This window comes from Grus americana, chromosome 2 (assembly GCF_028858705.1).
Source record: "Grus americana isolate bGruAme1 chromosome 2, bGruAme1.mat, whole genome shotgun sequence".
Taxonomy (NCBI): domain Eukaryota; kingdom Metazoa; phylum Chordata; class Aves; order Gruiformes; family Gruidae; genus Grus; species Grus americana.
In genome coordinates this window covers 99,395,561-99,410,509 of record NC_072853.1, presented here as the reverse complement: position 1 = coordinate 99,410,509, position 14,949 = coordinate 99,395,561, and the positions used below count along the sequence as shown (strand labels likewise).

General features: G+C 40.2%; 1 protein-coding gene across 5 annotated transcripts in view; it reads left to right on the top strand.

Annotated features, from left to right (window-relative positions):
• KIF13A (kinesin family member 13A) overlaps positions 1 to 14,949 on the top strand; it is a 120,311-nt gene that overhangs the window by 103,487 nt on the left and 1,875 nt on the right. For 3 of the 5 annotated variants that reach the window (XM_054818042.1, XM_054818041.1, XM_054818040.1), the window contains 8 exons: positions 1,239 to 1,331; positions 2,185 to 2,337; positions 2,783 to 2,860; positions 3,400 to 3,447; positions 3,889 to 4,000; positions 4,999 to 5,150; positions 5,725 to 5,829; positions 13,815 to 14,919. In XM_054818042.1, coding sequence (XP_054674017.1) covers positions 1,239 to 1,331; positions 2,185 to 2,337; positions 2,783 to 2,860; positions 3,400 to 3,447; positions 3,889 to 4,000; positions 4,999 to 5,150; positions 5,725 to 5,829; positions 13,815 to 14,919 — 1,846 coding nt within the window. The remainder of the gene's footprint in view (positions 1 to 1,238; positions 1,332 to 2,184; positions 2,338 to 2,782; positions 2,861 to 3,399; positions 3,448 to 3,888; positions 4,001 to 4,998; positions 5,151 to 5,724; positions 5,830 to 13,814; positions 14,920 to 14,949) is intronic. The other 2 variants (XM_054818044.1, XM_054818043.1) reach the window with 1 other exon arrangement.

Here is a 14,949-nt window from a genome sequence, read left to right as displayed (position 1 = left end):
TATCCTTAATTTTATGAATGTGTTTACTTAGCTGCTTGCTTCATTTTGTGTAAGTTTGGTCTCTTCAATTATTATGAAAGACAAATGAAAAACAGATTATTATAGGTTGCAGCGAAGCTGTGCACTTCTGGTATAGTGTTTTGAAGTGTCTGTCTTTCGACCTGATTTGGTTCAGAGTGTAACGGGTGTTACTTTTGTAACAAAAAAGAAGTTTACCTTCCTGTCTATACAATTTGAAATGTTCTTTGATTTAGAGAAGCTTGCAGTAGCTTATCTAATGCAGGGTCACTATAGCCACTCTATTCCTGAAAGCATCTTTGGGGCCTTCAAATGTTTGGTCTAAACACAATTGATCTTTTTTCTTTCTCTTTGCTGCTTTCTCTGTTAATTGCAGACGAGGCTTGTTTCCCACCGCTACCCAAATGTATACATCTCCACCCCCATTTAACACAATGATTTTGGATAGGGTGTTTTCTTTGGCAGCAAGAGTGGTTGCTGTTCCCCTTGCTTTGCTGCTTCGTGCGTTTAGACAATGAGGTGCTCTCTGAAGTTACACTCCTTTGTTTCCCAGATGATTGAGACCAAAGACGATTTCAGAATTGCTTCAGATCTTGCCATGCAGTGGCAGGGGAGGAGCACAGAACAGCCATCGTACTTCTAAGCAACTTGCTAAGCAGCTGGATCCTCTGCCTTTCTGCATTTGGCGTATTGTCCTTTGCTAGTTTCATTTGTCTAAAATCCCTTATTAGATGAAAGTTGGCAGTTAGTGATGTACGGGCTACCTGACAATGAAGCATGCTAAACTCATGATTACAACAGTGAGAACTTTGGTTAGCATTTCAGTTATGGCTAGAAAGCAGAGTTATGCTTTGCTATTGCAAAAGGAATTTTCTATCTGTTTAACAGGCGGCTGACAAAATGAGAAAAGTTGGCGTCTCTAATATACAGACTTCTTTGCAGCCACAGTTTCTCAGTTACAAGTTAATACACGAGAATAGAGCATCAGTGCAAATTAGGAGGAGAACGTTGTTGATTGAACTTAGTAGCATTGTCTACAGAGCACAGGGCAGTAAAGGTTACTTAAAGGATCATTAATGCTAAAAAGGAATGTACTAAATTATGGTCCTGAAAAATATGCTTTTGTGGTAAAATACATTTTTGCATTGCGACCTTTTATTTCTTAGAATGTCACAACTAATCATTGTCAAAATGATAATTGAAAATTACTTTGTTTCTAGAGTTTTACCCAGAGCCTGAAAAGGAGAATATCCTTGAAAAATATATACTATGCCTGTGGAGTGACCTATGAAATAGTATCTAATATACCAAAGGTAAATTATACCATATTTCTCTGGTGAATTCATTGAAAGGAACAGAATTACCTACTGTAGTGGGTGATACTGATTGGGAAGTAAATGTCCTGCTTTACTAATGGGGGTGGCTTGCCAAAGTGTATATTCTGAAGTTCAGCGGTGAGATCATGTTTATCTTTAAAAAGTTGAAAACTGTGGGAATTTTATTTTCTCTTCTACTGTGTTTAGCTGAGTTCTTGTAGTAGAGCTATTTTTGAAATCATATTAGTGTCTACAGAGAGAATATAGAAGGTAGTTAGAGGGATGTTCAGGTCAGTGAAAACAGAATAGCTGGGAAAATGAATTCACAGGAGTATAAATTGCTTTTTATAGAAAAGGCTTGTACAAATTATAAATGTAGTATAAAATTTATTTTAAATATAAACAAACAGGACAAATGAAAACAATAGTGTTGTCACCATGTAATTGTCACTTTTGTGTAGTAGTACTTAAATTTTGAACTCCAGGGAAATCACACAGAATATCTAAGATTTGGGAAGGAAGTTGCATTTACTCGCCTAGGAAGTTGGCATTAGTTAATCCTTAACATACGCAATTTTCGGTTATATATGCATTATTCCTAGAAGTACATTGACCACAATAAATGTGCAAAACTTCTCCCAAGCATGACTTCTTAGTTCAGCATAATTTACATCTGTCCTGGATCATTGATTATAATTAGGATTCTTATATATTATAATTAGGATTACTGATTAAGGATTATCAATTCAAATTAATTTCTGGATTGAAATGGTCTAAATAAGCAAATCAATATATTAAAACCAATATGCTTTAATTTTTAAAAACCTCAATTGTGTAACTTGTAATTTAGGCTACAGAAGAAATTGAGGATCGCGAGACCTTAGCGCTGATGGCTGCAAGGAGTGAGAATGAGGGCACATCTGATGGTGAAACGTACATTGAAAAATACACACGTGGTGTGCTGCAAGTTGAGAACATTTTGAGCCTTGAACGACTAAGACAGGCAAGGAAAAGGCACTTTTTGCACCTTTTGAACTGGATTATGAGAATTCAAGTAGAGATGATTGATCTTTTAAAAACATGAGGTGTTGCTTGTTTTTTAGTTCGGGGAAGGTTTTTTTTTTTTTTTTAGAGAACATTGGATGGATAAACATAAGACTAAGTTACTTCTGTGAAATACAGAATTCCAACACTGGTGGTTCTAGTAACTGTAGCTGGCAATGTTGTAGTAGTACTCGCAACCTAAAAAGGCAAAAGCCAAAGAATGAATGTCAGAAACAAACTTTGGTGGTTGTGTGTGCAAATTAAGTTTGCAAAAACAAGCCCTGTTTGCTGTTGTTAGCCACACTGAAAAAAGTCTGATCCTGCTTGATCATTTCTCATGAGGAGACCATGTCATTGTCCATCTTTGATATGAGCACTTTTTTAGTGTCCATTTCTTTATGCAGGCAGTCACAGTCAAAGAGGCACTCTCCACCAAAGCGAGAAACATCCGCAGGAGCATCAGCACTCCAAATGTCCACAATGTAAGGACCCTTTATCCTCTGGTAAATTAGTACTAATTGGGCAGGAGGGTGGTGTCTGTGTGCTGATGTGATACTTCCACAATGTAATCTCATAATTAGTATTCTGAGCTAGGACTAACCAACCTGTAGAAAAGTTGTCATGAATGAAAATGAATCGGTCATTTAATAGAAAGCCCTCCCCCATAACTGTCTGTTCTGGGAGATGACAAAGTTGACAGGGAAGTGGGAGGGTTGGTCTAAACTCTTACAGTTGTGGAAGTGGTTTAGGATGATGACTGCCCTGATTCAAGTTCCTTTTGCTTCAAAGTCCTTTTAACTTTTTTCATAGTATAAGGGATAGTTTCCATTTGGGTACATTTTATGCGTTCTCTTGCCATCCATTCATACAGAACAAATGTAGCTGTCCTTATAAATAATCTTATCTGAAAAGAGGTAGCACAAACATTGTTAGGACTAAATGATCACAATGTCTCTTCAAGGCATTATATTTTATAAATAAATGTAGGCATTTTGTCATTCTGCCTGCTGGTGTTTTGCAGGTATCCTGTAGCCGACTAGATCTTTCTGCCTGTGATGATGATGATAAGGTATGTAAATGTGAAGTTCAGAAAATGGTAAACAGCAGACATTCTCAGATTTATTCTCTCTTCTAAGCAAGACGTATGTAAGAATTGGAGGGAAAAAAAAGGAAAATGGTATTTTAACTATTTACATAATATATCTACAAAAGGCTGCATTAATTATATATTATTTTGAATTAAACCTTCCTGTCATTCTCTGCTCTTCATATTAGAATTGTAGAAACTAATATTTAAGGGGAAATCATAGCAAAACTTAATATATTTCACTGAAAAGCTAACTACCTTCTAAATAATCCATCTGTGTGAGACAAAATTGTCTTGAAGTCAGTAAATTGACATTCCTTAGGTTTTTTTAAAAAGAACAAAACCTCTGCCTTTGAGTTTACCTATTAATTTTTCCATGTTTGCCTGTATCAGCGTGCACATTTATGTATTTTTGTTTCTTAGGGTTGGTCTGAAAGTCACCTAGATATATCTGACTGTTCTTCCAGTTACCAAGATGTATCATGCTATGGTACTTTACCCAGGGAGTCACCTCGCAAGAGCAAAGATGGCAGTGGTGAGACTTTAAAGTATACACAAAGTATATATAAAGTAATGACAGTGTTTGTGGCTTTTTAATTACTGCATTAAACTGATAATTAAATTCTCAGTGCTCTTTTCCTATTAAATTCTCAGCACTCTTCTAAATGCGTTATCCAGCTTCTTGCTTCAGCAGCTAAACTTAATCTGGAAATAGGAGAGAAAGGGAGAAGTACATGAAGAAATCTGGGACAAGATAGGATATTGGAAGTATCCAGCAAACTGAGAGGGAAGGCAGAAAAACAAGCTAAATATGAATCAGAACAGTACAAGAGAAAAAACAACAAAACCCAACCCACCACCAAAAAGGAGCTGCTTTTAGTTCATTAATTTGAAAATGAAGACGCTTTTGTTAAAGTGGGAAGGGTCCTTTTGAGGTTTGTTACGTGACCTGAATGTTTGCTCTGCTGTGTCAGTGTGTCACAGGTGCCTTATTTTCTTTAGGTCAAATTGTAGCACACTCTTCTTGAACAGGCAGTACAGGCAGGCACATTGCTGCAGTAAGGTGGGACTGAGAGTTTTTTCATTGCTTCCTTGCCTATGATTTCCTTTTTTGATCATCCTGGTCATGCAGGATCGCTGGCTTGGTTCCAGGGCAGAATTGCAGCATTGTGGGCAGAGCTCAGGTGAAGCGCAGGAAGCAAAGACCTGTCAATTCCAATTTCAAGGACACTTCCTACTGTTTTGGTGACTGAGGTGATAAGGAGAAATATTGGAGCCTCAGAATGGAGAGGGCAGATACTGCTGTTCTCTGCTTTCCCTCTGTTTCCTGACTCGCCAGAGGGACATACTGCAGAGCTCTATGAGGGAAGATTATCTCATGCTTGGGCCAGTGGTTCAATACTGAAATACTAACATTCATTCTGTAGCCATCAACTTGCCAAATGCATGGCTTAACTGTCCGTTATTTTTAATTATGCTTTTGTGGTCAAGATATGAAGAAATGAAATACTATATTTTTTGCTTTTTTCCTAGGTGTTGTATCGGAGAATTCCCATGCTTTAATGGCCAGCCCTTTTAAAACATTTTCTCCCCAGCCACCAAAGTTTTTCAAACCCTTAATGCCAGTGAAAGAGGAGCATAAAAGGAAGACCCCACTTGAAAGCCGACCTCTGCTTAGTCAAGAGGTAATCTTTGAAAACCACCTTTTTTTTTTTTAATGGAGACCAAGTGATTTTGTGTACTTGGCAAATCATTTGCAGCATGCATCTGATGCAATAGAATTTTGTAATTTTTGGTAAAATTAATCAGGCTGTTCCTTATATGAGATGCGATTTTGGTGTTTGATTTTTACCTGAAACACTGGGGGGGGGGGTTGTGGGGGTTTGTTTGGCTTTTTTTCACTCCCTGGTAAGTATTCTCTTTTATAGGGTACTTCTGTTCTATTTTAAAGTAACAGTAACTGGTTTTTGGTTTTTTTTCTTCCAGCAAGATGTTGGTGTGTTTTTTCAAAAATAAAAATTAATTTCATGAAACAGTGTTCTAAGGCAGTTACAATTCTGACCCTTATTCCTCAACCTAAAACTCTGTTGGGAGGAGAGCATGCCTTTCTCTACCTACTAACTTGAATTCTGGTGTATATCTGGCCAGCATGGGTGTTCCACTTTCATCGTGTCTTAATGCCTTTCCAGCTTGCACACATTTAGCGCTCTGGTCAGAGATGTGGTTTGTGTGATGTGTTGTGTGTCTTAACCTTTGCAGAGCATGCCTTCATCTCAGGTGCACTGCGCTGGCTGTGCTGTGCCTTCAGGAAATAAAGCCAGCAGCATGCCCCTAGAAAGCAATAGCGTACATGAGGAAAAGATTGTAAGTTTTGTACTGATTTCTGTTATGAGGCCTGGTGGTGGGTTTAGGGCCATTTGGTGGTGGGCTTAAGGTGCTTATGCTACTGCAGCAGAAAAAAGGTGTCATGTGGATATAATCACTTGTGCTTGATTGTAACTAATCACTATAACAGTTGCTTACCTGGCTTGCAAATACAATCTATTGTTGCAACTAACTCAACTGGGGTTTGAGGTTTTGTTTGGGGGGGGTTGGGGGGTTTGGATTTTTTTTTTAATATTCATATGTGATTGGTCTTGTGAGGTGGGTGGGAGGGGGGACGCTTTAGTTTTTACAGGGTAAAAAATATCAAGTAAAGGGTGGTTTGGGGAACCATGTTGCTGTCGCTCTAACATACCTTGTATGTTACTCAGATGTTGTGACTATACCCCAGAGTAAATGGAATGATCCCATTTGGTGTAAGTAACCATGCATTTAGGTGTGGGTACAGCTTCTCATTGCCTGATTTGGAAATAATATGACTAAAATAAGATTGCTGCTCATAATTAACCTGCAGCCTGTCTTCATTATCATTCAGGCGGTGAATTGAGGTGGAGGGCTTTTATTTTTCTCTTCACCTGCCAAATCCTTTCTCACTGTTGCTTCAACAAAAGGTGTATCATCGTTTCTGCTGTATGATGGACTCAGTTTTTGGGCTGTGGAACATGGCTGTAAATACTTGCTTTAATCAGAGCTTTAGATTTAAAATTCAGAACCTTCAGATTATTTCCCTTAAGTATTATAGGCCTGTGTTACCACTGAGTGCTAGTGATCGATTCTTCCTATTCAACAGTCATTTTCATACCTGCCATATAACCAAATCATTACAAAATCTGTTCTGAATTTCTAATGCTATTTTGTAGGTTGTTAAACTAAGGTATCCTGAGCACTCTGGTGTATATATTTGAAGCTTGGCTGCTGGTTTTGGGTAGCAGCTGTGTTATTCTCAATCATGTTAATTTTCCATAAGGTAGCTGACTCACACTGAGTCACTGATACAAATAGCATGAAGGTATTTGGAAGACATAATCTTCTAATGGGATGAAAAACATCCCTTGGAAACTAAATTGTTATAAATTTTTCCATAGCAACTTCAGGGCAGTTTTAATCCCTTGGGTAAAAACAGTGTCCCACCCCATGCGTGCCTTGAATTAACCCAGGCATTTGCCTGTGCTGTTTTCCAAAGATAAGCAGAAGCTTTCAGAGCTGGAAAAGGGCAACATCCTGCACCAGGCTTTTCCAATTAGAATGGAACTAATTCGTTGAATGCTGTAAACCTGCTGTAGCCAACAGGGCCCTGGAAAGAGCTGTTCTTTCAGTTCTCAGCTGCCTGCTCCAATCCTTGTGTTGACTTCTCCCTTCCATCAACAGAGCTGTTTGTTTAGTTGCATAATAAGTCAGATCAAGGGAACTGATCCGTCCAGCTGATGGCTGGACTACCATGGAGTTATGTTTCATTTGGATCTACTCCCCTGTCTTTTCAGCCTGTAGACACTTGAGTGGGTACCAGGGTGGAGGGGCAGGCAAGAACTAGCAGCCACTAGTGGGGAGGAGGTTGAGATGGCTGTTTTTGTGTAGCCCTGCCAGCTTATGACATCAGGTTTATCAAATGATGGCTTCTGGGGCTTTTTTATTACTTTAGGAAGGAAGCCTTTGTAAGATGTAGGCTTCCCAGACCCCACATTTTTCAGAGCTGGAGCAAGACTATGTTTAACTAGGCTGGAATATAAATTTCATACATTTGCATGAATAGTGCTCTCAGAATGAGTTCAGAGATTACACTAGGGCAGCGTCATGGCTCCACATGAAGCTTCAGCCGTCTACTCCTCTCCATCTGATTCCTGGTGAAATTTTCACATTGCTGATCAATATTGTAAATGATCGCTCCAAGGTACAGGGCCTCATACTCTAAATTAATCACTGGATGATTGGTGTCGCTTCAGGCATGAGGCTCACTTGCATCTTACAGCATGTAATAATACTGTAGAAATAAAGTGACTAAACATACAGGAAGCTAATAATTTTAACTAGTTTAACTAATGTTCTGCATCTAAGTAGGCATAAGGATTATGTTTGGCCTTTTTCTCATGTTTCACTGAGATCTGTTCTTAAATTTTCTTGAATATTGTCATGGTTTTACCCCAGCCGGCAGCTGAGCACCATGCAGCAGCTTGCTCACTCCCCCCCCCCCCCATCAGGAGGGGGGAGAGAATTGGAAGAGTTAAAGTGAGAAGACTCGTGGGTTGAGATAAAGACAGTTTAATAGGTAAAGCAAAAGCCGCATGCACAAGCAAAGCAAGGAATTCATTCTCCGCTTCCCATGGGCAGGCAGGTGTTCAGCCATCTCCAGGAAAGCAGGGCTCCATCATGTGTAACGATTACTTGGGAAGACAAACGCCATCAGTCCAAATACTGTCGCCCCCCCTCTTCCTCTTCCCCAAGCTCCTTATAAACTGAGCATGACGTCTTATGGTATGGAATATCCCTTTGGTCAGTTTGGGTCAGCTGTCCTGGCTATGTCCCCTCCCAGCTTCTTATGCACCCCCAGCCATCCCGCTGGCAGGGCAGTGCAAGAAGCAGCAAAGGCCTTGACTCTGTGTAAGCACTGCTTGACAACAACAGGTCCATATAACAAAAACATCTCTATTATCAACGCTGCTTCCAGCACAAATCCAAAACATAGCCCCATACTAGCTACTATAAAGAAAATTAATCCTCTCAGCTGAAACCAGAACAAATATTCGGAATACATCTGTCAAAGGAAGAAAAAAGAAAAAGCAGTTAGCAAAAAATACTTTTATTCAGTTGGCCTGCAATAGAGCATTCAACTTAAAATTTCAGACCGTAGTTCCACATGTGTTTAATATTGCAACTATTTCAAAACAGCATGACATAAGGGCATGCTCTATGTAATATACAAGTACAGTGGAATATGTTATGGTCAGATGAAATGTTTTCATATTGAGTGTATTTGAATGCTGCCTGTAATTAACATGGCTCAGAGGGGTTTGGCTAAGAGCAAATCCTCCTAGCAGACAATGAAAATTGAAGCACCAGTCGTGCAACCACTAAATAAGTATTACTGGTTTTTAAATTAGTAAAATGGAAACTGGCATCTTTGAGGTTACTTGAGAGCTGTAATTTAGGGATCTGAAAACTCAGATACTTTAACTTTTAACTACACAGTATGTTTGTAACAAAGCAGGTGTAGGGAAGCTGCTCTGTGGTCTTGTTTACTTGGCTTCTGTTATTGCTACATCTTAATGTATAGTCTTGTCTCCGTAGTACTTGCTCACGCATTCTTATTGTTATCAGTTTTTAATCTGTTCTTCATTATAGTCTCTCTGTTTACTTCCCAGGGAAGTGGCTATAGTTTCTTTACCAGTTTTTCAAGGATTTCGTCTTTATTTTTTCCAATAGCCTGAGTAGTACGAGGTGGCTTCCTTCTTATTTCCCCACATCTCACATCCACAGGAATTTGAAGAACCCTGAAATTGCTTGCTTTCTGGAATTTCCCAATTGGGAAGCTAAAGAGGAGCTTTGAAAGGAAATATTTCTTGTCCCCACAAGGGATACTTTTTGTTTGTCACAAGGGGATGTCTCACCACCTATTTGCAGCATTCTTCACAACCCATGTTCTAGTAATAAGGCTGTTTCTCTGTACTTTAGCTTTTTTATTTACAGTGGTAGATGACCCCGAAACAGCACACGACTGGCAGTGTGGTTACTTGTTTGACTTTTCCTAATCAAGTCACCAGTGTCTGTGTGTCTGTAGAGCTATTTCTCAGTTACAGAGCCTCTTATCCAGTCTGATTCTGAAGAGGGACCCTGTGTGTACTAAAATTTTGTTCAGTCAAATGAGGAATCTTGCAGGATTCAAAGGAGAAACAAAGAACTGTGTTATAAAAGTGCCTTATGGTTTCAAGTGGATGTTTAGCTAGTATCCAATAGAACTACTTCCTTCATGAAATGCTTAGCAGTTTGGAGTTCATGTAATATCTTAAATCCACCACATTTGATGAACGCTAGAGTTTGTAATACCTTGCAAACAACAAACTATAAAATTCTGCATAGAGCAAAACTTACTTTTGCACAAGTAATAAGGGTGAAAGGGAAGGAGTAAGCAGAATAGTTGAGAAAAGATCCCTCAGAGACAAGCAACAGGTATAGTCCAATGTGCAAAAAAGATGCTTTGCTTAATGCTTTTGTGCTTGGAAGAGTATTCATAGTCCCCATAAAGTGGACATTAATTTTGTCCTTTGCTTTTAAAGGGACTACCTGTAGATTTTAGTTCTGAAGAACAAGATTTTCAGTAATATAAATTATTTTCAATAGTCATGTGACATTTCATAACACTGTCACTCCTCTGCAGAGAAGTAAATAATTTCAAAATAAAGCCTTCATCCAAATTCTGTATGAGAAATAACTCTGAAGCAGAACTGTAAAAAAATAGTAAGCAAAGGATACCAAGCCTTTACTTGAGCAAGTATTAATAATCTGAAATCTGGTTGGATTTGTTAGATATAGACAAGTAGAGGCATCTTCTTCAGATACTGGTTGCTCTGCCAACAAAAATTTAATATTATTGGAAATCTTGATTCAACTTAAGAGGCTGTTCTGCATGGGTAATATGACTGAATCACATCTGCTATGAGCTTGAACATGAGACCTTGTTACAGATAAGGGCCATAGCGAGTGGTGATCACTTAAAAAAGGCAAGATAAGAGAAAAGTGAACTCATTTAGAACATTTTTACAGTTCTTAAAAAAAATCAAGCAAAAACTGGGGGAAAAAAACCCCATCTCCAGATTAGGAGAAAGATCATGTCACACAAGCATGTGTTTCCCAGTACAGACCTATGAGGATGTTTTAGTTAATTGCATTGCAGCTTGGGCTGGGGGAACTGGTCACAAATCACCTGGAGAAGGCCAAGTCAATGCCTTCTTTACTTCAGTCTTTATCTATAAAACTAACCTTCAGGAATCCCAAGCCCCTGAGACCCAAGGGGAAGTGTGGAACGAGGAACACTTTACCCTTGGTAGAGGACCACCCCGTTGGGGAGCACTTAAACAAACTGCATGTTTGTTTAAGTAACATACCCACGAGTGCCGAGGGAGTTGGCTGATGTTATTGTAAGGCCACTCTTGATTATCTTTGAGTGTCATGGCAATTGGGAGAGGTACCTGAAAGAGAACAAGTATCACTCCTGTCTTCAAGAAGGACCAAGAAGAAAGAGTCAGCAAACTACAAACTGGTCAGCCTCACTTCTGTCTCTGGGAAGGTGATGGAGAAAATCCTCCTAGAAAGCATTTCCAAACACATGGGAGGGCAAGAAGGTGATTGGGAGTAGTCAGCATGGATTTACAAAGGGAAAATCATGCTTGACCAGCCTCAGTTGCCTTCTACAATAAGGGTGACTGGCTTGGTGGATGAGGAGAGAACCATGGATGTTGTTAACCTTGACTTTACTAAAGCCTTTGATGCTATCTCCTATAACACCAACATAGGTGGGCTGACAAAGTACAGGTTAGGTGGACAGCAAAGTGGATTAAAAACCAGCTGAATGACTGGGCCCGGAGGGTTGTGATCAGAGGTGTAAAGTGCTGTTTGGAGGCCAGTACCAAGCAGTGTGCTCCAGGGCTCAGTATTGTTCAACTGTATTGAACTGGGGCTAGTACTGTTCAACACCTTCGTTAATGATCTAGATGATTAGACAGCGTGCACCCTTAGCAAGTCTGCAGATGATACAAGACTGGGAGAAGCAGCTGATACACCAGAGGGTTGTGCTACTATTCAAAGGGACCTCAACAAGTTGGAGAAATGGGCAAAGAGGGATCTCATGAAGTTCAACAAGGGGAAATGCAAAGTCTTGCATCTGGGGAGGAACAGCGCCAGGCATCAGTACGTATTGGGGGCAGACGGGCTGGAGAGCAGCTTTACCTTAGAAGTACCTTGAGGAACTCATGGAGAACAAGCTGGCCATGAGCCCGCAGTGCACTCTTGTGGCAGAGAAGACCAACAGTATACTGGACACAGTCGGCCGGTTGCAGGAGGTGGTCCTATGGCACTAGTGAGGCTCTATCTGGAGTATTGTGTCTGGTTCTGGGCTCCCCAGTACAAGACAGGGAATTACTGGAATGGGTGGTGCAGGTTACAGACATGATTAAAGGCTTGGAGCATCTGACATGTGAGGGGGGGCTGGGAGAGCCAGGACTGCTCAGTCTGGAGGAGACAAGGCTCAGGGGCATCTCATCAGTGCATAAAAATAGCTAATGGGAGGGAATGATGACAAGGCAGACTTCTCAGTAGTGCCCAGTGACAGGACATGAGGCAATGGGCACAAATTAAACCACGTGAGATTCCATTTGAATACAAGAAAACACTTTTTTTTTTTTTCTCTGCGATGGTGGTCAAACGCTGGAATGGGTTGCGCAGAAAGATTACAGAGTCTCCATCCTTGGAGATCTCAAAACCTGCTCAACTGGACACAGTCCTGGACAATCTGCTTGGGCTGACCCTGCTTGAGCCAGGGGGGTTTGGACTAGATGATCTCCAGAGGTGCCTTCCCACCTAAACAATTCTGTGATTATTCTGATGTGTGCAAACTGAACAAAACTGTTTGCTGTCTATGTAATTGAAGCTTTGTTGTAAAAAGTTATTTGAGGAGTCTTGGTTATTATGAAGTACAGGAAACATTTTCAAGAAGATGTTTATCTTAAACTTGATGGTATTGGTTCTCAGTGCATTGCTCATCTGGTTAAGTATTGTGCTTTCACATCCATGATTCATGGCAGATGTCTGAAAGCATCGAACTACTTTAGATATCACATGGGATCTGTCTTGGTCAGTAGTTGAAATCCATGATGCAGATAAAGGAGTAGAGAAATAATGGGTGCTTGAGTTCTGCTAAACTTTAAGTACTTCAGCAGTTTTCATTTTTCTGAAAATACTATTCTTTCTAGTGGGCATTTGCTGTAAACTAACAATTTTTAATATATATGTGTGTGTACACATATGTTTTTATATGCATATATATGTATAAATAAATACATATATGAAAAACGAAGTACTTAAAAAAGCATCCACGTGGAGTCCTGCCTGCAGTATTTTTACCCTGGGAGAGCCGCCCAACCATGTTGCTGGGGTTTTTCTCACACGTATCTTGGCAGATGGAAGGCCTCAGGTTCAGATGGGCTCTCTTTCAGAGATGTTTGTGGGCTGGTCGCTGCATCACCACTCATTAGCAAAGGGAGATTCAGGGAGTTACCTCCAAATTCTGCCAGGCTGATTAGTGCCATTTATTTCCCTACAGACACATACATGTATGTGGAGCAATGCTTCCTTGAAGATTCTCTGTAATATTTGATCCTTTTACCTTTATTTTCAATCATTGTGCATGTGTTCAGGAGTGATGGCTTAAGGGTATCAAAATTATTTAGCCTCTTTGGTGTCAGATTAATAGAAAATACCATTGTGCTGGATAGTTTTTAACAGCCTGTATGTTAATAGCATGTATGTTAATATTGCAGCTGAGACCTTGTGAGGCTTCTTCCATTGACATTTATGTTTATCTTGTTAGGTGGTCAATTAGTTCTATAGAATATCTTTAATAGGTTTAATTAGTCTAAATTGTGGGAAGAAAAGTTTATAATACATAGCTTTAAAAAAATTAGTATGATATAATATGTAAACATACAACTTTTTCATGTTGTGAGCTTTCCCTATGCCAAACTTTATTGCTTTATATTTTCTGAACTATTTAGAATTTATTTTTTAAAAATTGAGTAGCTCAGTGTAGAGAGGATGTGTTCCCAGCTGCTTTTTTCAGAGGTATGTTCCATTCTTCAATTAAATAATTTTGAAGATATATATTTCTCCACATTCAGAAATGAAAAAAATCAAGGAAGGTTAGTTTATTTTGAAAACTTTACTGTCAGAGGTTCCTAATCCCACGCAACACTCTCTTGCAGGACTCCGAGGAGGAAGACAGTGAGTTGGAGGCCATTAATAAGAAGCTGATAAGTCCACAAAGTTTTCAAAATTTCCGGCCTTACGTACCGGAGGAGTTTGCTGACTTCAGTGTTTACAATGCTAGCCTGGAGAACAGGGAATGGTTTTCTTCTAAATCAGACTTCATGAGTTCACGTGTTCTTGAGAAAGAGGTATCCCGCAGCCCCACCACTAGCAGTATTACTAGTGGCTACTTTTCCCACAGTGCCTCTAACGCTACTCTGTCTGACATGCTTGTTCCCTGTAGTGATAGCACAGACCAGCTAGCCAGTCACATGAAGGAGCTGGACTCTAATGATCCCTCAGGATCATCTCTTGCACATGATTTAAGATCTGCTTCGAACAAGGAGTGTCAAGAGTCAGAAAAGGAATTAGCGAGAGAAAAGTTACCTGTGTTTCCACTGAAAGAAAACAGTGCCTTAACGGAACAAATACCGCTGTCCCTCCATGATGGACAGACTGACAGAGACTCTCAGCGGTTACCCAGAGCCAGATCTTCTTCAGCTTCAAGTTCCTCGGATGGCAAAAATACCTGTCGTACAATTGAATTTTCAGCACGTGAAGCCACAGTAGAGCACACAACAGACATTCTGGAAGATCACTCCTTTACAGAGTTCATGGGCGTCGAAGATGGAAAGGACTTTGACCATTCGACAGCTCCACAGCCATGTTCCCTCGTGTCCTCTAACGGAGTGAGTGCCTCGGAGTTACCCCCAGGCACCGACAAGGAGCAGGGCGCGTGCGTGGGCCAGCTGGGCTCTGCAGCGGCAGCAGGCGACCAGCTTGCAGATGCTGCGGAAAACCCTTTGTGTTCTGTACTGGGAAAAGAGACTTCAGAGCGTGAGACTGACACTTCCGTAGATGATTTTATTGGGAAGGACCACTTGGATGGTTCTGATTGTGAAGAAGGTGCTTCTGCAGATCAAGCCCACGTCTTACCTAGCTGGGTGGCAGTGGGTGAACAAGTCCATGTCGGAAGTAATAAGATGGGCACGGTGAGATACATTGGAACGGTGGATTTTTCAGCTGGAATCTGGGTTGGAGTTGAACTAAACGTTCAGCTGGGTAAGACTAAATATGCTCTGGGTTTTCTAT